Here is a 27,242-nt window from a genome sequence, read left to right on the forward strand (position 1 = left end):
AACTCAATGTTATGACTTTGAAAGCTGAAGCTCTTAAGTCATTAGACTTGACTCTTGTCCATATAAGCAAGAGTTTAAAGCCTAAGCAAGTGCTACAAATCCTTTGAATTCCCCACTCTTCTATGTAATCCATTTGCAGGTTCAAGAGGAAGGTCAAGGCTACTAGTATTTGTAGTATCACCACTCAATCTCTTACTAAACAAAGATTCAAGAAAAATTATTTAGATTTATTGCATGGCTTACCTACAGGTGGAAAGAGGAGCAAACTGAACACCCTTTTCTTTGCATTCTCGTACTATCCTTTCCTTTACATTTCTACAAAGGTCCAAAACCCTGTAACAGGAAACACATTAAAATATAAAATTTTAGTAAGTGATTTTATACAACTCCTAAAAAAAAAACCAAAACAAAAAACAAAACAAAAGAAAAAAAAAACAAAACAAAAAACTTCATCAACCTTTTTAAAAAGCATAATTGAATACAACATAAGAGTACTTTCAAAATCAGTGTTAACTCGCTTAGACTTTGTTCTAAGAATAATCTTCATCAAGATTCCACTGCTTCTTCTGCACTTCTCCTGAATAGCAAGTTTACCCTGAAACAGAGAACCTAAAAGCTCTTCTTCATAAGGAAGAGGTGTCAAAAATGTTAAAAAAAATTAAGGAGGTTACCTACTTCTGTATGTCTTTACTTTCTTAGCAAAGCAGCCTCAAGTTAACAAGTACAGAGGAAGTCTCAAGAACTCCAAGGTCTGGCAAACTCTACTAACACCACACCTTTGTATTGCTGCAAGGCCAAAACTGGAGATCCTCCAGCAAGGCACTACTCAGCCAGCTTGAAATGCTATAATATGGCAATGAGCTATTAGAGCTTGTCAGAAGCCATACTTCTGCTTTTTTCTTTTTTTTTTTTTTTTTTTTTTAGGTTCTTCTAGGATAGACTCAGGTACAAACAAAGCACTAGAGCAACCAAAAGAAATCACTGTTTTTCAAATGACCATTTTTTCAGTTAGACATTCTCCCACAAAGGTCTGCAGTGATATAATTATGATTAAGATGTTTTACACAGATTAAAAACTACATTAAAGATTCACAGAACACAAGAGGATTTAACCATTTAGTAAATAAGAAAGACAGCTAAATATTTTATTCAAGTCAAGAACAAGTTAATCAGTTTATGGGAAGTCAGATGGTCCTTGGTCAAAGTAAAAAAAGGTTTTCAAAGATTTGGTTTGCTGAGGACAATTTAAAATATTTTCTTAAGTAAAAATTCATTGTCTTCTGCAGTGAGAAAGAGGCAAAACAAATTGGTGACTGAGAAGTTACCATGATTCAAAATCTATAAAGGTAAAGGAAGAGCACTTTCACTTTACACTCTTAGGATACTTGCCAATTTTCAAACAGGGGCTGGAATTTTCAATTGCCAGCAAATTGAATAGCAAGGGTATAGGGTTGCCTGCTTAAGTATTCAGACTTTGCATTGAAGGCTACAAAGCTTTGATTCAAATCACTTTAGATCCTATTTAAGAGATTTTTAGGCTTACCAAGTGGACAGGAGTATCCAAAATGATTTTGTATATTAAACTGTTGTGGTCAAATATTTCTCAACCATAGCTAACAGATATAATACTCTTGGGCAAAAGTTACCTTTTCAGTTTTCATTTCCCTACATTACTGGAAAAAGAAAAAAAATTATTTAAATATACTTAATTTTTTTTCTCTTCACTACAGACTAATCTGTTTGAAATACACTGCTGATCCCACATGTGGCTGTTCATCCCCCACTGCAATTATTGTCAGCCATACCCTGCCTCCTAAACAGGGCAATTTCAAGTGCTACATTTGTTACAGTAAGCTAACCTAAGACAAAATATTACTGAATACTTGATACACTGCATTTACAAAATTCTGATGTGTAATTTATCAGCAACTTCAGCAAGAACATACAGCCACAAGACTTGAGGTATGTTAGGCTGCATTCAATAATTGTAAGGCCTAAAATAAGCATTCTCTTGAGCAAACACAAGTTAGGAATAATTTGAATGAAATTAAGTTTTAAGTAATTCTGAAGAGTAATCGAAGTTTACCTATCCCAAGGAACAGATGTCTCAAATGATTCTCCTATTACGTAATAATCCAGGCCTAGGTCCTAATAAAAAGAATAAGGAAATGATCAGTAACATTCAGCATCAGCATCTGGGATTCCAGTGTATACTACACAGCTATCAGGTGAACAACTTTTTAGTTTGCAGAAGAAAAACAGAAATTTTAATTTAGCAAAAACACCCATATGTCCCTGTGATGTAAGCTTATTATCATGGAAGTAGGAAAGCTCTTGAAAGACAAAGATGATAAACATTTTGATGTCATGGCTAGAGGGAGGCAACCTGTGAGACTGTCAGTACATCTACACTAATCAAATATTTGTATCACTATAGCACCAAGCCAAGAGTTTCACTGTGCTCATCAATATAATACCTAGTAAAGATATTTTTTTGCAATGTAGTCACTGTCTAGATAGAAAAAAGAAACATCTTCCCATCTTACACAAAGCCTGCTGAAATAAAAGGAGATTCAGTGATTTGACCCCAACAAATCAACCATTCAGGATGTGCATATTGTTCTGAAAAATAAAAAAATCTCAAACAGTAAGACTAAAATTCATAAGAACAGCTGTAGGAGTTTAGAGTAGAAGTCTGTTATATTGAAATTCTGATTTAAACCAGTCATAAGCAGATTGACAAAGAAGAATAGAAAGACAAGTGAACACATGAGTATTTCAAGTACACTCCAAGCCTCTGATTTCATTCAGACTGTGGATTCTTCAATCTAATCTCCCTACCCTTTATAAGAAGCTATTTTCTTAACAAGAATATAAATTAATGTCTATATGGTGTTTTGCAGATGAAATTCCATGAATAGTCACTGCTCAGAAATAGAAGAGATACAACCTCTGGGAGAAGTCTGAGATATCACTCAAGGCAGCCTGCACTCAGATTTCAGAGAAAGCATCTTCAAAGAAACATCTCTACATTGTTACATTAACAGAAGTTGCAGCAGACAGACAAAAGCTGACCTACCCGAAGGTAAGCGATGACAAATGTCAGCATGTATCCTCTCTGTCCATTATCTTCTCCTGCTGCCAAGCCACTGCAATTTACAAGAATGTAATTAATTTTCCACCAAATTAGTCACTAGTTTACAAAAAATATTTGTAAAATAACTTTGATTATTAAACATATGTGCAAGTTTAGCTGCCTAAGCTGTGTTAAAATTGTTGTTAATAGCAAGGTCTCATCACTAGAAATTAGAAGTTACTTCAGATCAGACATTTATTAATTTCTCTTTTCATTCCATAACCTGGAGAAGAACTTAGCAAAATATTTGATGTGATCTTAAAAATCAGTCTTCAAAACTCCCAGAAGAGTGGAGAAACACAAGTAGACACAGTATATCCTGGATATTAATTAACAGGAACATGGGTAAGCACATTTCTAAGTATGGTGAATTTATGTACTTTTATGCACACAGGTCATGAGACCCCAGGACTTAAGATCCCCAAAGCATAAGAGATCTGAATGAACTGAAAAAATCCATAGCACTAAAGAAAAAGGAAGCCTTGTTTTCACTAGTCCATCAAGGATTATTATGAAAGCATTTGTTTTTAACTATTGGTTTCTAAGAACAAGAAAGTGATATGCATCTGGAATCAGTCTTCCTACAAGCTTCCATAAATCTGAGAGAGGAGTGGGTCTGGGTGTGAAATCAGACACCCTGAAGAACCATAGAAGTAAAGTATTTTATACTATAAAACCATTAAATTGTTTAGCATTTTAAACCAGGTTAAACTATTAAAGATATCAATAACAACATTAATAAAGCACCACAGACAGCATCATTTTCTAATGGCTCTAACACAGACAAGTTCCCCCCTTATCAATGCACTACCATCTTGAAACACCAAAATACAAAAGGATTCACAGTTGAAGTAACAGAATGAAAGCACAATACAAGTACAAAATGGAGAAATTACAGGCTTGAAATGGATAAGACAACACTTAAATATATATTTGAATAGCTGAGAGTAGTATTAGCAATAACAGTACATTCTTGACAAATCACAGTTTTAATGACGGTTTTAATCAATCAAGGCAGAAGAAACTGCTTGATCATTACTCAGCCTGCCACTTCAATGAATGTTTTCTGTCCCTTTGTGGGACAGAAAAATCACTGTACTCTTTCAACTAAACAAATTTCTTATATTTATATATTCACATGAGTTTTGCAAAAAATTAATATCACCCTTATAATTTTGTCCTCCTTTCTGTAGTCAAAATATAGAGTCTAGTTTGCAAAACAAGCTGCTTCCATGCTTGTAAGCAACTAAAAGAGCTGGTTTCCACTTTAATAACATTCATTCGATATTTACTACATATTTTTCTGCAATACACAGACAGCTGAAGTTTTTCAGTAAAATTACCTATGAGTTAGTAAAAGCCATATGTATCAAAGGGAACATTCAGTAGCTAACTGACTGCTACCACTTCAAACTAGCAAATTGAGAACCTATCCATAAAGTAACCACTACAAAAATGTAGTAAGCTAATTTATCATGGATAGTTCATTCCCAGCTTTACATTGAAAATGTTCTTTGAAAAGCATACCCAAACTTGGTGGCAATATCATAGACTTGCTTCTCATGCTGAAGAACCTTCTCCCTGTCACCCTCGAAGAGCAAGGTAGCTACACACAGTATGTTGGGATCAAATCCTTTAAACTGCAAAGACAGACAAACTTTCCATTACTCACAGTCTATGTGGTAGAATACAAGAAACAGGTTTTTACTTTTCAAGTACATGGTATGTATCCTGGTCAACAAGTGTTGCTGCAATTAAAAGGAATGACTGGGAAAAAAAAATCTCTCAAAAATTTACTCCCAAAACACTTCAGTTTTGACTTGACAGGACAGGTCAACTGAAATAACAGAAATTATCTGTCACCTCTTTCCTCCTGTTAAAAAGCATGATAGGCATAACAGCTGTCTACTTATGCTGTAGAAAAAATCAGTTCTTAAATGCTTTGAGCAATAGAGACATTCATATTCAATCAACTACTCCTATCAGCTATAAAAGCAGGAAGAAAACTATGACCACCATGAAAGTGGAGGGAAGGAAAAACTTCTGGGCTATCTCTAAACAGAATATGCATTCCCTAACAAAAAGTCCCAAGACACATGGTATTTCTCACTTCAGCAGTCCAAGAAAAAGCAGCAGAATCAACAGTCTTTCAGAAATACTCTTGGAAGATAATGAAATTTTCTACATTTGAATATCCATGATTGCAGTAACTCTCTAGTAAAGTAACTTAGAGGAAAAATATTTTGTCTCATTATTGATATAATACAAAAGCCTAGGTGGCATCATTTTAGCACCAAATAATTGTACATTAAAAAGGAATGAACTCCAGAAAGATAAGAAAATATGTTGTATAGAAAATATTTTGATGATCTTGCAAAATTTTAGCTCACTTGTAATAACAAAGTAGATCATGCCTTGAGAAAGTCTAGGAAGATAAAAATATAGTAGAGTGTGGGCCTTGCTCCATCAGTATTCATTGATTATCACTCATCTGCAAGCTGGGTAAACCAGTTCCAGTGTTCCCCTATCACCAGGAACTGTTAGACAAAGCACATAAATCTCTTATACAGGTATGACCAGTCACAACAGCTCTCTTGGAATAATTCCTCAAACACAAACACAATCTCATTTGAATTAAACCACCTTTAAAACCTCAAGTTCCTACACTGCAATATCAGTTAAACTCAGATGCATTAGAAGGAGTTAACAAAAAAATCTTGAATTTTATGGATCGCCTGCAAAATTCAAACCAATATTACAAACCCCAAAATTACCTTTGTGATGTAGAACTTTTTCAGTCCATCCAAAAATGATGTAAAAATGGAAGCAACTTGTGGTTTAAGAGCATGACCTTTGGCAAAAAGCAGGAAAAGACATATTAAGGCAAGCAGTGCTCTTTAAGATTCTTACTTCAAGGGACAAACAAAAAATGGCTTGGTAGTCAAAATTTATAGAAATGCTTGAAGCATTTTGATTATCAAAATTAAAGAGAATTCTCTCTATGCATTTAGAACATGATTTAGGAAAAGGTTTCATTAATTTTTGAAGACATGTACAACAGTGCACAAATAACTGACATGTTAATTAAGGCTGCCTTAGGTTAGATTTCACAAGCCTATGGCACGTGGAAAATCTTTAAGAGAGTGCTTCATTAGTTTTTAAACCACAAACCTAAGCAAAAATCAGCGACTTTTTTTTTAAAGTTATACCAAAACCACCAAAACAAACAGCCAAAAATGGTGCAAGTAAGGAGTTAAGCAGTTTTTTCCTTAACAGTTATATCACTTGTGTGAAGTTTTCTACATAAAGCTAGTAATTGCTTCCTTAATGACAAACGGGGAACTAAAATTACCAGGATATATAAATGGTGTCTTGGAGCCTGTTAAATTAACATCTCTGCCTCAGGACTGGGTTTAATTGAGATGAAAGTCTTTTACTGTTTGTTCCATTGTTTCCAGTCACAAACAACTTCTGAACTCTCATTACTGCTTCACTTTAGCAGCCTGGCATCTGGCCTACATGCTGTGAGCCCAATTCATAAAAAGTTATGCACCATTTACATGATACTTCCTTCTAAAATACTTCACAAAGCATTTCCTCCTGAATAACACATGAACTTCAACAACTCACTGCTCTTTTATCCTATTAAGCAAAGAGGGAGTCTCCCTGCAGATATAACCCCCCAAAGGAGGATATCTACAACAACACTTCAGTAGTCACACAGAAACCATGAAAAGACATGAATTTATTAAATCACAGTCTAAAAAATTACATAACGGCTACAAGAAAAATCAATATTGGCACACTTGAAACCATGTTTACAGCTTGTAACTGGTCAAATTGTGCTTGCCAAATAAAAAAGAAAAAGAAATGCATCTGCCTTCTGTTGGACATGTCTGAGCAGAACAGTGTAACACAAAAGAGTGAGCAAAGCAAGCAGCAAGGCTTGCTGGGACTCTCAGCGCTTACAAATCACTATTTCCTTGGCTTGAAAAATGAAGTTTCAACACCATTATATTAATGCCATTTGAAGCTGAGATTCAGCACTGAGGCTTCTGTGCAAAAGAAGTTTCAGAAATTCTGACTTGTTGAAGTATTACAGTAGAGGTTTTCAAGGTCAGTCACCCTTCCATTTCCACCTTCTGTACAACCAAAATAGCATGGTCTCAGCAAGTTCTGCAAGCTATTAGCTTTTGGGTCTTGGAACTTTAGAGTGTCCATGAGAGTGTCTTGAGCCAGAATGTATCTTCTGCCAAATTTACTAAAGTTTAAAACAACAGCTTTCCCTAAGAATTGCTGAGAAATTATTGTTCTGCATATCTGACATTGTCCTATTTAAGTGTTTCTGCTAGCTGAAAGATTTTTACAAAATCTTTTGTCTTCACAAACCTTCTGGTAGCATCACTGACCTTCAATACTTAAAACCTATCAACTTAGATGTACTTGCACACAGTGACAGCATTTATATCATCTGATCTTTTTTTGAAAAGAGACAGATCACTTTGGACAAATACATCATTGCCTCTCTCCCACCCAACCAAACATTATATCAGAATATTTCCAAAAACCTACCACTTCTAAGAAATCTGTGTGATGCTTTCATGAAATTTAAAGGAATCAACCCACTTACATTGAAAATAAGGTGCTGGCATTCTGATTTTTTTTTCATATCCAACTTATCATTAATACTCTTAAGAAGAAAATGGTTCAAGTACTGTATTTTAAAAACTAGAATCTCTGCTTCTTTAGAGCAAAATAGAGGAAGTGATTCCAGAATTTCAATCTCACCAATAGACTAAATGCCAAGAAAGGAAATAAAGCAGAAAGCCCATCTCATTTATAGGCAGAGCATGGGTCTTTACTGACTCAAATAGTTGATAGTGTTTCCTCAGAGACAAAGACAGGCTTCTGTTTCTAAAACTCACATTATGGCACTCTCTGGAGTTTGAACTCTGGGTTCACTGCCCTCTGTCTAGATTTGAGCAAAAGAATTACTACCCAGAACAGGCTTAAGCTACTAAAACCCCCTTGGAAACAGATGATACTCCATAACGATCTACATACTTACCAAACTGAAACTGTGCATTGTCAACAAGGCGAATTGATGCAGGAGCACATCTCTTGGAGGCAAAGTTAGGGGAGTAAGAGGGAGAAAGAATATAAAAATTATGAACATAGCTGGTTTTAAAATCCATTACAATCAAATTTTCATTTTATAATATCATATAAAAAAGCACACTTTGATACCAGAGACCTCTGACCATCATCATCATTGAAATGGGATGACTATAAGCTTGTTTTCACTGGAATAGCAACATCTACTAGGTATGTCTAGATATAATGCATTGAAAATTTTCAATTTAACCTCAAGCCAATGCAGTAATAGTCCAAAAACATTGATCTTAAAATTGTGTTTTTCTAAAATGGTATATGCACCAAAGATAGTACAGTTGTTTAATACATCAAGCTTATGTTTCTGTGTAATCAGAGATACACACATAATAAAAATCCATTGAAGAAGTTTAATTGTTGAGGGTCACCCTGGCATACAGCTGAGCACAACACAGCTGCTCACTCAGCCCCCTCCCCAGAGGGATGGGGAGGAAAACTCAGAAGGGCAAAAGCAGAAAAACCCATGGGTTGAGATGAAGACAGCTTGGTAAGCAAAATGGGGAAAAAATCCCAAAGCAGCACAATGCAAAAGCAATCAATTACCATCAGTTGACCAATATGCAGCCAGTCTTCAAGCAATGGCAACCCCTACCAAACACCCCCTCTAGTTTTATTTATGATCATAATGTTATATGGTATCTGCCTTTAGTGAATTTGGGTCACTTGTCCGAGCTGTGCACCCTCCCAGCCTCTTATCTGCTCCCAATACACTTACTGGTGGGAAGAGAGGGAGAAACAGAAAAAGCCTTGACACAGTATACACGTTGTTGATAACACTCTTTTGGTTACAAGTAGAAAAGCTAACACCACATATTCTGCTAAGAAAAAAGTTTACTCCATCCTGACTAGACTCAGTACACTCATGCTCGACTGCCAGACTGCAATCAAAATCTGTACTTGGGTCTAATCTAGATTCTGCACTACAGGAATCTGAAAAACTCTAAGAACAGCTGCCTTCAGTTAGGTAAGTTTTTGGTCATGCATATGCCTATATCCCATAATCACTGATGGCCACGTCCAGTCATACTGAAATGTATGGCCAGAGGAATAAAGCAGTCCGAATTTTAGGCTAGTCATCATTTAATCACATGGATATGGATGTATTGCTCTTTCACTTCATTTGACATGCTCACACTTCACAATATCATTAATATGTATTGGGTCACATAAGAGGAAGAAAGAACATGATGAACTAAGGGAGCTCACCAGGCAGTTTGAGAGAAGGCTGTGGGAGTGGTTTTAAATGAGACCAACCCACCCACAACCTGCAGACTGATTATTCTAACATTAAAGTGGACTGGTACATAAAAGAAAGAGCTTTTCAGACAGCAATCATTGTAATTACTACCGAGATTGATGCAAGGGGCAACAGAAGAGAATAAGTGGTTTAGGCTCAAGTAAGCAGAGAAACAGCAGCAGCAGCAACAGAAGCTTAGAAACAGAGCAATATTAAGTGGGAAACAGTGCCTCTTTTTTCCCCTCTAACTAAGCCCACAGACAGGAAAAATAGACATGAGTTCCTTAATTGACTTTAAATGTTGATCAGCCACATGATTAAGCATTCCCAAAAAATCTGCTTAGGTACCTTTAAAAGGAAGGACAAGCACTAGCATAGAAGCACAACAGAAAAACTGGCAAGTGCTGCTGACTAGCATATACATGTCATTCACATACCAGTTTGAACATCTGGTTTGGAACATTAAGCCATTAATTTAGACCAATCACTGGAAAAAATGTAAAGCTGTGTTTAGTTTAGCATTAATTAAAATGTTTCTGAAATTATTTCTCCAATTCAGGGTACATTCTACCATTTATATATATAATTTGGTAGGTTTTGCACAGAGCAAAGCAAAGTTAGTCAGTGGAAAAAGAGGCTAGCCAGAGTAAGATTTGTTTGGAAGCATAGCCTTGAGGGAAAGTACTACAGACCCTAAGTACTGGATACCTAAGTACTTCACTACCTGAAACCATCTGACTGCACTATTCTCTATTTAAATACTACAGTGTAAACACAGTTCCACTTGGAAATACCCATCTCACCTGTCCATGTCACTGTGCTCCAGGCAGTGATTTCTAAACACAGGTCATATCCTTCCATTGCATTTCTCTTGCTCCTTTATCACGTCAAAGCCATAAATTCAACTGCCTTTTATATGTATGCTGCAACTCAATTCCTTTAAACACTGGTCCCTTTTACACAGTCCTAATTAATCTGAGGGTAAAGCTCTCAGCTGAAGGAGATAAAAAGCTGAATTTTTCAGGCTGTAATATGAAAATAACTCCCCCTGAAACAAGCCATTAAAAGGCATGTCCACGTTTTGGCTCCAGGAATACCAAGCAAAGTCATAATGTGTTCAGTCCTCATGGACCATGTCCTGCATTTCATGGACCATACCTGCTCTGAGATTCCTACCTCAAATTCCTAGTTATCAACTGCCAGGAAACACTGAAGCATCAAGACACCCCTACTGCTAGAATCCATGATTCTTGAGTGAAGTAAACATCCAGCTTCTCTTTACCTGCTTTGCCACCTCCCTCAAGCAGGCCACTCCTCGCTCAAAGTTGGGGAAGACCACGGAGCCGTACTTCTGGTATTCAGGGACTGGGCGGATCTTTATCGTAACTTCAGTAACCACTCCAAGAGTTCCTTCAGGAGAGGAGAAAAACTGAGCAAAATGGTACCAGATGAACTTCTTGTAAGCTAGTCAACATTTACCAGCATGTTGTAAGTTCACACAAATCACAAATTCCCAAAACTCAGTTTGCAGTAGCAGGTGATTTACTCCTCACTTCTTACATGGTGAATTCTTAAAAAATATTCTCTAAATCATGCTCTTTGTTACTAGACTTGTGGGTTGACTCCACAGGTCCATTTAAAGCAGTCCTAACTGGGGTCTCAATGTTTTATCCTAACACAAGAAACTCATGCCTGCACAATGCCATCCATCAACACACTGGAAGCCACAGCATTAAGATGCTCAAATAATCAAGCATTATGGAAGCTGAATTAAGATGCAGTATGTGAAATCACTCTGTTTGTACCTTCAGATCCCATAATGAAGTGATGGATATCAGGTCCCGTTGACATGCGAGGTACTTGACAGTTTTTTTCTACTATTCCTCTAGGAGTTACCATTTTTATATGAATCACCTGTTTAAACAAAGTGCAATGACTAAAAATACTAGCATTAATCACAGTTTTTTATTAATATATTAACAAAACATATTAAGTTTGATACAGTTTGGCTTTATAGGTTTTAGACATTCTGTAGGCAATCCCTAGAACCTCAAGACTGTTAACAACAATTATTTTAACACAGCATGGTTTCCCCACACAACAGATTGTTTCCATTCTATGACAAATCATATCAGCTGGTGGTTACATCCAGGCAATACCAGTTAAAATTGTTTTGTTTCTCAGTGTAGAATTTCACAGACAGTACTTTATATATATCAGGATTTTAATCCAGAATATACATTGTACTACAAAGGACCAAAGTAAGGGTTTAAACATTGCTTGAGTTTTGCTTTAGAACTCCTGCTTGATAAAGCTACTATAATTCAGTCACTGATGGCTACAGAAATATTCCAATTAGGAGGAGTAGAAGTAAGTTTTGTGAAATAGATTATCAATATAAAAGCTACCATAAGACTGACATGTGTAGGGCTAGAAGGTTGTTTTTTAAAAATATTTTTTCAGTTTTTTTCCCAGCTTTATTCAGGCACATGCAATAGAACTCATATGTGGGTTTTTTAATCCTCTATTCATTTCAATCCTCTATTTTATACCAAGAAAGGGCAGAGTTTCAGCTTCTCTTGAGTGATGCCTTTAAATGAAGCAAAATTACTGAATTTCAGCTAATGGCTTTAAAACTTTCAAGCACAGGTAGCTAAGTAATGTTCACTATACACAATTTATGAACCATTGATTCTGCAGTAGTGGATTTTAGGCAGCTTATATAACACACTGTTTCAAAATATAAAGTTCTTCAGAAGGTAAACACTTCCTTGAAACATTCTCACTATGCTATTTTGAAACTCATGAACTGTTCTGAATCAATTTTCAATCCTATTTCCTCTAATGAAAATTTCAGAAGCTGTTTTAGCCTGAAGTTATGCTTCCATAATAGAGAAGCCTTCTGCTTCACAGCTCCCAGTACAAGCAAAACTGTACCATTCAGTAACACTTCAGGCAGCAGGGGAATGATGACACTTTGTAAGTGCTACTAGTTTTACTTCAGCCAGGTCTACTGAATAAAAACTGTAGTTCCTGCCAGCCTCAGTCACTTACAGTGAAGTGCCACAGAACAAATATGTCTGAACTATGAGCTGATGGAAAAGCCTGAGGCAGCATGGGTACATGGGTGTGCTGCAGGAAAGAAGGAAAAAATTCACACATGGAAGGGTTATACAAATTATGAGGGAAAGCTGGGAGTCTGAAGGCAAAAGGCAGACAGTCTGAGCACTGATGATTTATCTTCAATATATTCAATGCATTTGTTCTAACAGAAAATGCTTTAGAATCTAGAAGTATGCTTAGAAGTCCAAAAATTACCAGAGTTTATATAAAGTTGAACCAATTTAATGACTAAAAGAGATTCAAGAGTAGAATACTGCCATTTCACTGCTTCCTTCCTCTGGGTTCCTACACACAGTGTAGTGGCATTAAATCTCACCACTGTGCATCCACATGGTCAATTTCATCAGCCTACTGATCTAAAAAATACTGCTAGCCATGGGCATGTAGGTAGGTGGGGAGCTTGCTTGCTGTCAGAGTTAGACAGTTCAGCTAGACATCTTCAGGCACACAAAACAGGGAGGAGAGAATGTGGGACTTCTGGAAGTTTGACAGGATTATTACACTGGATTAATAAAGAGTCTGAAGTGGTAGAGGACAGCACCAGTATCAGGACAGGGTAACAATTCCTTAAACTAGTCAGTGAGTGCTCAAATGAAAATTACTTTTATATTAGTGATAAGGATTATTAGTACTAATCCCAAAAACAAGGAAACAAGCATTGCAGTGGAGATTTGATGCCAAAACTCTATTACAAAAAGAATCACAATTTACTCTCCCACTGTGAGTCATGAAAGTTAAATATCTGAACACAGAAATTATAAGAAATATTACAACTACATACCAGATCTTCAATGTTTCCATAGATGTTTTTTTTCATGCCTGATGCTCGTGTTGCTACCCATCCTCCTAGTGAACTGAATTCCATGGAGTCTGGTTCATGGCCTGTGCAGAAGCCACTTTCAGCAAGCTAAAGAAAAGAAAAAATATATCCTACAGGTCCTGCATTGACTTAGTACTCCAAATTCAATATTCTATACTTGTTTGGGTTTTCTTTAAAAATAAGTATCCTGATCACACACCTATTTATTCAATTTTTATCTTGGATATGTACATGATATGCAAATTAACTCTGCTTCTACTGTACATACTGTGCTACACATCACCCTATAATACTCCTGCCCTGTATTTTAAAACTGAGAACTCTATTGTTCAAAACAAGGTGCAAATTCATATACATCTGCAAAAAGTTATAACTTAAGTAACTGCCAACTATGCACAAATGCTGCCAATAAATAAGGCACTTAATCTCTTTTTCCTTCTATCCTAATGTGATATGCAGCAGGTCTGCAGAAAATTTGAGCAAATTGCCTGTACTTAATTCTCTCAAGGAGAGATGTGTTTTAATACACAGCCATCTGGTTGGGCTTCCTGTATGCAACATTGTCAACTACTTGTGATGCAGATCATGCATTCCTGTACATTAAGTACTCACTTGTTTCTCATTTTTCTGCATTAACTTGGCTTTGCCATCTGCACAGCACCTGAGGTTGACTGAATGCCCTCAGAATTACAACACCCAAGCTGTCAAACAGCAAGAATTAAAGGCCAAGCAGTCTCACATTAAGTGATAACTGCATTAGTGCATTTGAGATAATCAATTTGCACTGACCAACTGATAGCAATCACTTTGGACAGCTGTATTTAAATATACCATGTAACATGGACCATTAACTATGTTCTGTTGTACACAGTGGTCCTAACTTAAAGACTGAAAGTAACTTCTCCATCCTTTCTACAACTCATTTAGCTCATGGTTCTCTCTATATTACAGGAACTTGTGGCTTTGTATGTTTACTGGTCATATATGAGGAAGGGTGGTTTCATAACCATTGCATATAATTCTTATCTATATTTCTTTTAAGTCTATAATTCAGCTGCACGTAAACACACAAGAATTAAGCTAGAATTCAATTATTTGGACAAAATATGAACAATATCTAAGAAAAATATTTAAAAAATACTATAAACTAAACCAGAGAAAAATACCTGTTTCTCCAGGTCTTGTCCAACAATGCCAGCTTCTACACAAGCTGTTAAGTTTTTTTCATCTATCCAGAGAATCCGATTCTGTTGAAAAGCCAATCAAAATTAAGAATGAGTGTTGATGATTTTTGTTTATTTTCTTCAATAATGCTATAAGATCAACATGCTTAGTCACACAATTTTACTATTAATACCACTCCAGTTATTACACCAGTGGAAGCTTTGGCTCTTCACTCCCTCAAACTGCTACACAACAGGTTTCAATTTACGAAGTCACCACTACAAGAGACTAACACATATATTCATCAATTTATACCAGGGATGTTTACAGAATAAAAAGTAAAAAAGGCAGAAAGAATTAAAACTCTTGCAAGAGTCTCCCCCTCAGAAAATATGGGCAATTAATTATTCAAAGCCAACTACTTCAACTCCTTCAGTTTCAACATAAACTGCTAAACTGATCTCAGATGTCTATATAGATCAGTTTTTGTGCAATATAGACCCTACATTTAAGATAAGTGTCTATTAAAACAGTAAAGCTTCAGCAATCATCCTAGCTGCTCTGAGACACACGTTTTAACTTTGACAAAGCTTCCTTTCACCTTTATTTTCTTATTTTCCCTCTTCATTAATGATTACAAGAACTGGCTGGCAGTCATTCAAGACAACTGAAACTGGTTTATTTCCTGACTCAATGCTTATTTATACATCTAGCTGACAAAAAAGGCAAGATAGTAAGAATTAACCACATTTTCTTGTCACACCCAAACCTGACAGAAGTCAAAGCTGTGGGCTGGCTATAAATCAAGGAGTTCAAATGAAGGCCTGAGTCACTAATGTACTTGTTGGATTTCATTCTGCACAGACACCTGAAGAGCTTCCTTCAACATACAACTACCACCTCTGCAGAAAAAAAAACACTTTGTTTAACTGAAGAACCACTGAGTGGAGAAAACAGAGCCAAACCCCAGATCTTACCTTCAAGGCTAAAGGAGTTAACAAGCTCAGCAGGTACTTGGAGGCAGTACATCCTTACATCAAAGATACAGAGCTGTTTCTGAAGCATCTCATTACTGAGTAGCTATAAATCTATCATTTTAAAAGTACAAAGCTCCTTCATAATGAAAAGATGAAAACTAGCAATAAATTTTACAGAACTTCATTTCTGGACTGCCATAAAGCTACGAACTCCACATTCTCAAGATGTTATCTACACAAAAACCCCAGTTATTCCTTTAAAGTTTATCCTTCAAGTTGATTTATAGATATTAGTTCACCTTATCGATCTTTGCTTGAAGTAATTTGAAGTCCAGTGCAAAAACCAGTGAAATTTGCACAAACAACTTCCTCCTAGCCTTTCATTTATCCTCAGATACAAATATAGAAGAAGAGTAGCTTTCTCTGAGTTTGATCACTTAAAGCTGCTATAAGGCTTAACAGTGATTTTTTTTTTTTTCTCCTTATTAAATATATACAGGTCATATGAAGTAATACAGGACTAATATCAGAAAAACAAACTGAAGGAGTACAAATTTTTTTCATCATGGCACTGATTAATATTTCCATCCCTACTTTATTCCAGAAAAGAATGAAATGTCATTCTCCAGTGATCACCCAAGTAACTGTAGAATGAGTTAAAAAATTAAAACTTTAAGAGATCATACCATTTGTGATGTATCCAGGGAGATAATCATTCTTTTTTCTTCTTCAGGACATTCAAGGGCACTAGAGACACTTGTACCTCCTGCAAATATGGGAATGATATTGTGATCACAAAATTCTCAGGTAGCTTTTCTTCTAATATCATGCCTCTGTCCCTCCTTTCTGCTAGGGAACTGAATAAAGAAAGATCACTGAAGTTAACTGTTTGAGGGTAGTGATCAGCCTCTTAAGGCTTCCTCCTTCTCCCAGACCAGGTTCCACAAAATCAAGGCAGCAATGGAGCTGGACAATGCTTTAGCAGCACTCCATAACAAACATGACATTCTGTGACCATCTCAGTTGCTTCTGTTAAGCCCAGCACAGAGCTTCAATACAAAGAAGGATAAGAAATTACAAAGCCATTCAAGAAACACAGACCTATAGTTTCTGTATATTCTTTAGCTATCAGTATGGAAGCCATTACACTCCAACCCAGAAACTTGGAATAAGAAGTCTGCCTAGTACAAGAAGGTAACATTTATCTGAAAGAAAAAATAAACTGAAAGGGTTTAATTATAAAAAAAGGATGAAAATCAAGCATCAGACTTATAAGCAGTTTCTAATGCACAGGATGTCACAGAACAGCCTCCAAGTAGCCTTTTGCTTCCCAAGACTGCCACAGCCATAGGAAAAGAGGGTAGGATGCTCAACATCCACAGCAGGCTATGAACAGAAGTACAGAGAAAGTTCCAGCTAATAAAACACTCTGCAAGAGCAGTCAAGTCCATCACCTCTGTTTCCAGTAATGAAAAAGTGGCACTTAAATACCAACCCCTATTGTAATAACTTCAAAAGTTGACTGCAGTTTACTAGAAACAAACTTGGAAAACAATCTGAAGATCTTTCTGTACCCCAGACATGAACAAGAAATAGTCAATATCGCTGCTTTCAGCTCTATTTGTTTACTAGTATAAGTTAAAAGGTGACTTTCAGCAGTCTTGCAGCCCTTCGGATGCATCTGGCAAGGGTGACAGTGCTTAGGGAGGAACCAGCTCCACAAGTTTGGTATAATTTTCAAGTGAAATGCTCATTTTCTCAAATAGTTAATGTGCTTTTGCAAAGGCTGTACTACAGCATAAGCAAGTTCCAAATAAAACACACAGATTTATACCACAGAATTAAGAGTTCTTGACAAAAACCTTCTCACAGAATGAGCTCATGTAAGCCAATCCTTTATGAATTCTTTAGGCTGAGGAGGACAGATTGTACAGGCTTTAGCTGTACTCTGTATCTGGTACACTTCCTGAAAACACCTTTCCACAGGAGTTTCTACTGAACAATGTCCACAAGGAAATTAGAATTTTGCAGCAGTGTTTGACCACAATCCTCTCTGAAACTTTGAGCTTCAACAATGCAACAAAAAAGCCTAATTTATACATGTTGTGGGAACAGAGCACAAGTAATGAAGAACACATATTTAAATTGAAGACATTTTCACTAATAACCTTGAACAGGTATGAGATTTCTTAATTTTGCTTACCACCAAATGGTATTATGCAGAGATTGTGTTTGCAGGCTAATTCCACAATTTTAACTACATCTTCATGGCAAACTAAAAAAGAACAAATAGTTAAAAACAGGATTTGTTGGGTACTGTTATTTGTGCTTGTTACTAAATACTGCAGTCTGAATAAGTAACAGCTCCTTTTCCAACACCAATAAGAAAAACATTTCAAAGTTAGGCACTAAATAAGAGATGGGCTCAGAAGTATCAGTGACAGAGTAAAGTTTAAACAATTCTACATTTGAAGAACTAACTACAGCCTTAGTCTTTTGCTCTACTCATGGATTGAGACCTCCTGCAAATTCTCAGGGCAAGGTGGGCACCATACAGTTAATAATTCATCTAGGTATCTTGGAGAATAAATAAAATGCAAAGCTTTTATTGAAAACAGGCTGTCCATTTTATTTTAAGTGACAAATAAGTCTCTTCTGAGAGATGAACAGCACATCTTTTTCTTCCTAGCTGACAGTCAGTTTCAGAAGTGCAGTTGCTGATGAAATCTAGTTTTTCACAATGCATTCTTTACCTGGTCAAAGAGGGAGGTGGAAATGCTTGTGCACAGCCAAGTAAAAGAATCAAAAAAGAGATCAATTACATTGCATCCATGAGTTTGTATAAACAGCAAAGAAGGAGCAGGACTACACAAATAGTTTCCAAACTCCAGCTACTTTGCTCTTGTCATACAGAGGTATTTTAAATGAAGGCAGTAAATAATTTTGTTTCAGCTGCTTTTGGAGCTGCACAAAACAGAAGTTGTGGCAAGCACTGTTCACAGTCACCAGTTCTGTCAAGTACCTGACCTCAAGTAATGAATTTAATCTTCTAGTGCCTCTTTTCATGCTTCCCATATGTGATTTTTTTCCCTCTAAATAAAGGAGGCAAAACTGAGTAGGATTAGATTCTTATAACAAACTTTGGGGATTTTAATGCAGTGCAGCTATCAAAGTTATAAAAGATAATGACAGAGTTGGAATAATACAACTGAAGAGAAATTGACATTTACTGAGATCAAATGACCTTTTGGTTCACTACTGGAGAATGGCACATGAAGTAGCTCCTAGCGACTAGAGACATATGACTCAAGGGAAAAAAAAAAAAAAAAAGCATTTGTATCCTTTTTTTAGGCAGAAACAAGTAGGCCTAGCCTATACTCAGATTGCACTGGTCTTTTTTCCAGTCTTGACCTTCTGATTGATCTTTTGTAATGTGTTCTGATAGGAGTTAAAAGTGTTACACTTGTTTTTTACTAAAGTACAGCATGTAGAACAAAAAAAGTTCTTCAATACAAACATTCCACTGCCCTTCTACCATCATGTACACCTTTAGAACCCAAAACTGAAACTGCCATTTTTGACAACTGCTCTTGCTGAACATACACATTCATATTACACTATGGTTACTTAGTGGTGAATTCATCTGTCAACATAAACTTCAGCTGTATTTAATAATAAATGAACTTCCCCATAAAATGATGAGATTTCACAGACATGACCTGCAGTCCAGATGCTAAACAATCACAATTACCATTTATGAGAAAATTCCTTCAGTTTCTGTGAAGATGAGTGAAATCAGTGAACCAAGAGACAGCTTTCCCCTGACTAGAAATAAGTTTAGTAAGCAATGGCCTCCCAGCTCAGAAGGGAGAAGAAGACAATAAAAACTTACCAGGCCATACAACTATATCAGGAATTCGTTTAAACATTCCTTCCCTGAGTACAAATATCTCATGTAGGCAGTGACCTGGAACACAAACATACGTTAAAAAGTTCAACAAGGAAGTGTGGAAAGCAGCCCAGTTATACAAATTCAGCTCTCTTACCATGAGCTCTGAATACCCTATCTTCTGCATCCTGGGAATATGAGATTTTAGTGGCTCTAAGATCCTGAAGAAATTCTTCATTTACAATGGATGGAGGTACATCATTAACATTTAAAGATGCCTACAATACAAGAAAATAAATTCATTAAAGATAGGTTCACTCTTACAGTATTTCTGTATAAGAGAAATAAGGAAAACAGGCTAACACTGACTGATTCCCAAACACACCTACTCCAGATCAGAGACATTAGTTCTCCTTCACATCTTCAAACCACCAAGTCAGATTATCCTACCCTGTACACAAGTTTTATTTCAGTAGTATATTCTCACCTTTCTTTATCCTGATAAATCTGGAGAAATACATGAGCTTATGAATGCATGCTGAACAAATTATCACTTTTTAAGACTTCCCAAGGTACCAGAATACATACTAAAGCCACTACACACTGCAAATTCTTCTACTAACAGTTCTGTTTTCATTAACCCACTTCCCCTCCTCCTGTCATGCCCTGTGAGTTATGGACCAAGTCCAATCAGAAGTCCAGTGCTAGGCAAAACTAATATTGACTGATATATCATAACTGGCACACTTTAAGCAGACCTCACCTAGAAGAAAAATTCTATAAAATCCTTGTTGAGTCACATTCATACAAGTGTTTCCAGAAAGCCTCCATCTAAAAAGTCCCAACCAGCACCTTGAAAAGGTGCTCTTCTTTCAGAGAAGCTACACAGGACATTTTGACTTACCAATAGACCTTGAATCAAGATTCCCTAAGTCCAGAGGAAAAACCTCTGCTTAAGATTTTCTAACAGCTCATTCTTCCAGGTTCTTCCAACAGATGTCTTGTCTAGTACTCTTACAGCTTCTCAAAGTGCAGACAACCACTTAACTCTCTTCTCTGAGCTCCACTTTCAATTATTGGGCACATAAAAATGCAGTTCACGTGTCAACTTTTTAAATCCGCTCAGAGAACAAGAATACTTAACAAGATCCAGATTAAAAAAAGTATTTTGCAGACATTAAGTGTAAGACTTTTATGTGCTTTGAAGATTCCAAAAAGACCATGACTTTTTTTCTCCTTAAAAATCAGGGACTAAACAAAAATTAGAAGAATGAAATGTTTTCACACTTCTTCCATGCAAGCCTTGCTGGAAAATTAACTGACATCAACCTAAAGAAAAGAATGTGCTTGTACCTTTGCTATAAAGCTCTCAGGAAAGATTACAGGCTGCCTAGTGATGCCAGAAAAAAACTCATTTACAGCCCTACCACCAAAAAGTATTGTGCAGTAATGTCCCACCTAGTCAAACAAACTTAAGACATCTCTTTGACAAGCCTCACCTACACTTCTTGACAAATACAAAAACAGAGTAACAAAATGGAATTCACTTTGCTTTAATCTTCTGAAGTTTGCTTTCTACAAAAAGTATACTCACACACCTACCTTTTCTTTCCTAGAAAAGAGTTTTACCTATCTTTGCTCTACATAACCTCTAGAGCAACTGATACTTTTCGCCAAGATGTCTTAAGATAAAATCTTAGTAGATAGTACTAGTTAACAACCTAACAGTAAGGAAATTGGAGATTAATAGTCTCCCATCTGCCACAACAGCAGCAGTCCATTCTGAATGGGTTGTGAGAGCTGAAGAAGGTAAGATTTAAACTTACCAGGAAACTTGTATCATTGACATGGAATGTCCACCCTACAAAAACTATGTAAGGTTATGGAGAAATTAAGAGTACTGACAGGAAAAATTCAGAAATAAATAGCTGCATGAGATGTTCATTACTGACAGCGGACATCATTCACAGGTTCAAGTGAATAGCCAAAAGTTTGGGTTAGAATTCTTATGTGGGACACATGACATAATGAACAAACAGTTTTAACAGTGATTTGACTTCTGGAAGAGGGTTGGTACCACCCTGGCTTGCTTTAAGGACAATGCTGTACTTACTGAAATAAAGTGTCACACAGCTAAAAAAAAAGAAGCCTTTTCCCTCCAATATATTCACCCTGTCACCTACAAACACAGAAGTTGAAATTAAGTGTTGTTAGGTGAGAGGCACTCCACCACTGAAACACTTTGATTTTAGGAGCCAGTCACAGTAAACACAATGTAAGTCTGGTCTTGGACTGCTCTTACTATTCTGCTATTAATGCACATTCACACAGTGCTGTGTGCTAGCCCAGAGATTGCAGATAGCAACCCAGGAAACATTAGAAACAAACAAATAGGTACCAAATAAATTGTTTTAGCTAAATTGTGCTAGCTGTGTTTACATTTTAGACTTCAAACTTTTATTTCTTCATGGATTTCCGTAGACAGATGATTTTCATATCAAGTTGAACTCTAAGTGCCTGAAGATCTTTATTCTCTATAACATGAACTACTTAACAGCTATAACAATTCTTTGCAGATAGTTTTAAGTGTCTTGATTTTTACAACTCTTCCACAAGTTTAACTTTTTAGTCTTAATCTTCAAGATTAAAAAGTTAGTATTTATCTACAAAATTTTATGCATGGTGACAAAAAAAAATACACCTTTATTTATTCATATAGGACTGAAATATTTTAAAATTTGCACCCTGAAAAGCTAGTCAGGAAACCTATGTGAACTAGGTCTAAACTTCTCTCTACATTAAGTCTGGTCTGAAAAAAGAAAAAGCATCAACAGATCTTGAAGATCACAGAAGCAGGTACATTTACTGTTGTTAATTAAAACTCAAAAGCCACATGCAACAAGGAACCCTCCAATCTTACATGACAGAGGCAGGAAGAGATGGGATTGAAAGACAACTGAACCAAGAGATGGCTTCCCTACTGCTATTCCTATATCTAAGTTTCTTTATGCTTAGGCAATAGCAGAAGTTGAAAACCCAGCACAGCATGACAACCTGAAATACACCCTGGAGTTATGACAGCCATGAAAATGAGGGACCTGCAGCAGCACTTGAGACTAGCTATGAGAAGCCCAGGTACATATTGGAGACTCTAAAGAGTCCTAGCTCATATCAAGGTAGTCAGCCTGCTTCAGATTTTACAAGACCATCAAAACCAGAGGGGCACAATATAACAGAAAAGCACTCAACATTACTGCAGATATCCTGGGGAGCTGGTATGCAAGATGTACTGTGGAACTGGGATATTATTAAAAAAAAACTGTACTTGTCCTTCAATTCTGCTTTGCTCTATCCTTCTCTGCATGTAAAAAGGGAACAACAGTTCTCAAGACCTCTGTTCACAGCAAGTTAAAGCAGCTGCCAGCTGTTGACCAACCCTGGTCAATAAAACACATCCAGATGAATTTTTCAAAATTCATTGGCAGATGGAGATCCTGTCAGTCATGGCAGATGAAAGAATGTCTTCAGGAATAGAAGACTGAAGAAACATTAAGTTTTCAGGCCCTATGAGATTACCTGCTTCAAAAAAAATCTTGAACTCACTCAAGAGATGGGTACAACCATTACCCAAAGCTGGTTGCTACAGTCACAGTACCAGCACAGCCTAATTCCCATACTGCTTTAACAGCTATTTAGTCAGGAACCTGAAGCTTCAAGGGGATTCTAGTAAGGGAACCAGGTTTCCCAACTAACCTAAGTTACTCTTTCTAAAATGCAAAATATGTATGACCTACAAAACCGAGAACATTCCCAATGTGTTATTTTTCTGAAAACATTCAGTTCAATCTTGAGTATTCTGGTAGTCAGTTTTCAGCACCCAGACATGCAAAAATTACTGTCAAATAAGCACTTTGACATCTTTGAACACACGAAAACACATCACAATTTAACTTCCCTGTATTTTCTGTCTCTGTTATCAAGAATAAGACCGTTATTGTAAAAACAATTCTCTCTTAGGCTAACAGTTTCTACAGTCTTGAAATGCAAGCTACAGGCAGGACAAAAAACTCCCAAACTGGTAACTTTCATTTCAATAAATGTACTACCAGTTATCCTGAAACCACAAGTCATGCTAAGACATGTAAGGTTTCACACAATAGTTCTACACCAATTTTTTTTCCCAAAAACTTGGAAGAATTAATACACTGTATTTAAATCAATTATCTGTGACAGCTGAATCATCTTTAACAGTGTGGTCTTGATTATCACCAAGACTAATGTTCAAAGGAACTGGTTCAGCTATTTACTTACTCTAGAGGTAGTTTTGTGCTCCAGACTTGCTCCAAAGGTTTTTTCTATCCATTCCTTAAAAGTTGGTAATACCATACCACCTAATCTGTACCTGAAAAGTCAATATTACATAGGGTCATTTTAAATTAAAAGAATGTATATCAGATGTACTTCTTTCAATTCTATGTACATACAAACAAAAGTTTTAAATCAAACTCTTTCCCTACAGGCCTTCAAGGCTTCTGCACATTTACTTTCCATGCAAGTGCATATTTCATTGTATGTAACTTCTTTACTTCACACAGAATCAAATAATTTGTCAGCATGGTATCACTTTGCTTTGGGTGTAAGACTTTTCAGTTATCCCACCCCACCACTCTTCAGAAGGTCTCTCTTTTGCAGTAGTAGAGAAAGCAGCACCAGAGTTTGCATGCCAGTTACAGATAGAGGGCACACTGCAGTGTAAATGGCAGTCTGACACAAACCCATTCCAGTACATCTTATGCTTTCAGAAAAACAGAAACAGTATTAGAAGTTAACCCTTCATCAGCAAAACGCATCAGAATCCACCAAGCACTGTAAAATTATTTCCAGGGCAAAATCATTTCCAGAGCTTAGCCATGTGAACAAATGCAGACTTAAGGGACAGAGGAGCTGTTTTGACCATGTGCACCACACCTGAAAACAGGGAAGGCTGGGGACACACTGAGAAGAGCTAGAAACTACTGCTACTAATTGTATACATATACACACCTTCTGCATGTTTATGGGTGCAAAAGCATTCCCAGAAGAGAGGAAAAGTAAGATCTTCCTTTGGTATTAAGAGCTTTCAGCAGCTGAGAGTCCTTATCATAGTTTTCACCTGGGTCATTGCATTAGACCTAACTGGGTCTTCCCTCTAAGATCATTCAGTCACTGTAAATCTAGTTATGACCCTGACCTGGTGCAACCAACTCTACAACTGAGTCACTTGTTACACAAAAATATAAATTCTTTTTTGTTTCCTCATCTCAACTACCCCTCCAGTTCTTCTGTTGACAAACTCCCTACTCTACTCTTAGAACTAAAAGGGCTACAACCTTAAATCAAGCTAGACTCTTCAGCATGGGAGACAGTGTTCAATCATTCCTCCTGTTACAGCTGTTACTGTTTCAAACCCATATGAAAAGGATGTGAATTCTATGAAAAGGAAAGTGCAATAAGCAATGAAAGTTTAATGCATTTGCATCAGGAGTTCACAGTGAAGTCAGAGACCCAGGTCAGCTTGGTGTGTTTTCTTAGTACTGCCAAACTATCACTATAGCTGCTTTTTGAGGGTAACCTTAATCACTTACTCAAAGGACAATAAAAGCTATCAGAATCCCCAAAACTTTTAACTCAAGACACAGACAGAAGTCACAGCACAGAAGAAGTTAGTTTACTGCAATGCATGATTCCTCAGAAAGCAAGCTTTGTATATATATATACACTGATGGTGCAAGAAGCCCTCCAAAAACCACCTGCCACAAATACACTCCAAAAACTCCTGTTTCACTAATCCTAGGAGTTTTATCAGGGTGCAAAACCAACATGTGAATGAAAGAGCTACAATGAACATGAAATCCCATACTCCTTTATATTTCCACAGGTGCTCATCCCAAAAATTATTTAAGAAAATACACTACTACAGTACTGAAAAAAAGGTTCTTCTACAGGCTGAAGATATGACTAAGTTAAGAAGAGGGCAGGGTTTATTCATCACACTGACAGGAATTCAGTTCCTAGTTTAAAAAAACCTAGGCAGACAAAAAACCATGGAAGGTAATTGCAAAAGCCAAAAAAAGAGCATTATTGTATATTTTGCAGAATCCCACTGGTAGTCAGTATCATGGCACCTTCACTGACCACATACAACAGCAGCTCACAGTGCTATGCATCATCTGGGCAGGTGTAAGAAAGAAGACAGCTCATCTCTTTCTGCTGCTCTGTAGAACACTGCTGTATCCACACCTTGAGTGCTGCACACAATTTTTGTCCCTATTCCAGAAAGATCTAGTGGAGCTGGAGAGGCTGCAGAAAACAACTATAAAGTCCAAAGGGCCTTAAAAGCAGAGACTGAAGGGCTCAGGACACTGCAAGCATGGAGAGAAAATGCAAAAGATACAACTGAGTCTTACAAATCACAGTAGATAGGCTGAAGAACTATCATCCACCTAGTCCTGTAAAACACTAAGGGACATTTGTTTCAAAACACAAGTACTTTACACAAGCAGAACCTCAAACTTGCTGCCACTGGATGCTGCATAGGCAGGCAGTATATGCAGACTGGAAGTTATTAGACAAATTTTTGGACAACAGACATGTTAGTGGGTACTGAAAGGACGAGGCATCTACACCACCCATGCAGATGCTTATTCTCCTGTTTACACTTCAAACATTTTCCTTTTGTCACTGGAGCAAACTATTCCATATAAACTATATTGGTGTGGCCCAACAAGGTATTTCTAATGTTATCTCTCAGTTACAGAGAGTGTGGATGAGGGAAAAAACCACTATTCTAGAACAGCAGCTGGTACATATCAGTAACAGAGCCATGATGCTTCCTCCTGAAAAAAAACCAGAAGCCCTGACCTTTATCTTTCTTCTTGTTTAGTGTGCTTTGATTTTCTGTGCAGCACCTCCCCAAATATTATACAGTGAACTGGCTTATACAAGGCTTTGCATTTTAATTTAGGCCTGAAAAATCAAGAAATTAACAATGAAAGTGCTCAAGATCCCAGTTAGATTTTTGCAGTTTTGACTCAAGCAAGTTTACAGACTCTTTTCCATTCTTTTCTTTCCAACTCTTATGGAAAGTGGATTTTTTAAACCATGGAAGAGACTGCAAGGTTACTTTCCACTCAGAAAAAAAAACCCAACCAAACCCAAACCAGTAAGATGGGTCAGATTTAAATTCCACTTGAACAAAATTAAAAAATTCCCCAAGTAGACCTCATTTTAATGTAGTTTCTCAAAAAAATATATTTCTCAGAAAAACAAGTTTGCTGCATAAAGGGTTAGAGAGTAATAAAACAGAAGAGGTGCCACTACACAACATACAATTGAAGAGCAGTTTTTAAGTTCAGAGGATGAAGTAGCTCCATGCCCAGTAGTTAAGAAACCCAAAACAAAGTGGAAATTTAATAAAGCAACTACCTGATGCCCAAGAGGTTCTCAAAACTGCACTGATGTGCTGCATGTTATCTTAACTTTAGAACATGGTGCAGAGTCTCAGTGTGATTTCATTAACACACAGATTATATTAAGTTACAGAGAAGACTCATATTAATCTTTATAACATTTTTAATGAACATTTCAATAAGCCACACAGTCTATTTTACTATGTCGGACTCCTGTGTGTAGACTTCAATAAACCTGTTAAATGGAGAATAATCTATTCTATGAAATGAAGCAAC

General features: G+C 36.6%; 1 protein-coding gene across 4 annotated transcripts in view; it reads right to left on the bottom strand.

Moving 5' to 3' along the window:
- The window catches only part of AGPS (alkylglycerone phosphate synthase), a 74,559-nt gene that overhangs the window by 12,856 nt on the left and 34,461 nt on the right, over positions 1 to 27,242 (bottom strand). For all 4 annotated transcript variants that reach the window (XM_079310337.1, XM_079310336.1, XM_079310339.1 and 1 more), the window contains 15 exons: positions 23,830 to 23,920; positions 19,676 to 19,796; positions 19,522 to 19,596; positions 17,833 to 17,904; positions 16,316 to 16,395; positions 14,655 to 14,735; positions 13,450 to 13,575; positions 11,351 to 11,459; positions 10,828 to 10,955; positions 8,205 to 8,256; positions 5,911 to 5,987; positions 4,664 to 4,776; positions 3,080 to 3,149; positions 2,087 to 2,148; positions 244 to 333 (listed from right to left, as the gene is read on the bottom strand). In XM_079310337.1, coding sequence (XP_079166463.1) covers positions 244 to 333; positions 2,087 to 2,148; positions 3,080 to 3,149; positions 4,664 to 4,776; positions 5,911 to 5,987; positions 8,205 to 8,256; positions 10,828 to 10,955; positions 11,351 to 11,459; positions 13,450 to 13,575; positions 14,655 to 14,735; positions 16,316 to 16,395; positions 17,833 to 17,904; positions 19,522 to 19,596; positions 19,676 to 19,796; positions 23,830 to 23,920 — 1,347 coding nt within the window. The remainder of the gene's footprint in view (positions 1 to 243; positions 334 to 2,086; positions 2,149 to 3,079; positions 3,150 to 4,663; positions 4,777 to 5,910; positions 5,988 to 8,204; positions 8,257 to 10,827; positions 10,956 to 11,350; positions 11,460 to 13,449; positions 13,576 to 14,654; positions 14,736 to 16,315; positions 16,396 to 17,832; positions 17,905 to 19,521; positions 19,597 to 19,675; positions 19,797 to 23,829; positions 23,921 to 27,242) is intronic.

This window comes from Erithacus rubecula (genome assembly GCF_903797595.1).
Source record: "Erithacus rubecula genome assembly, chromosome: 8".
NCBI classification, from domain to species: domain Eukaryota; kingdom Metazoa; phylum Chordata; class Aves; order Passeriformes; family Muscicapidae; genus Erithacus; species Erithacus rubecula.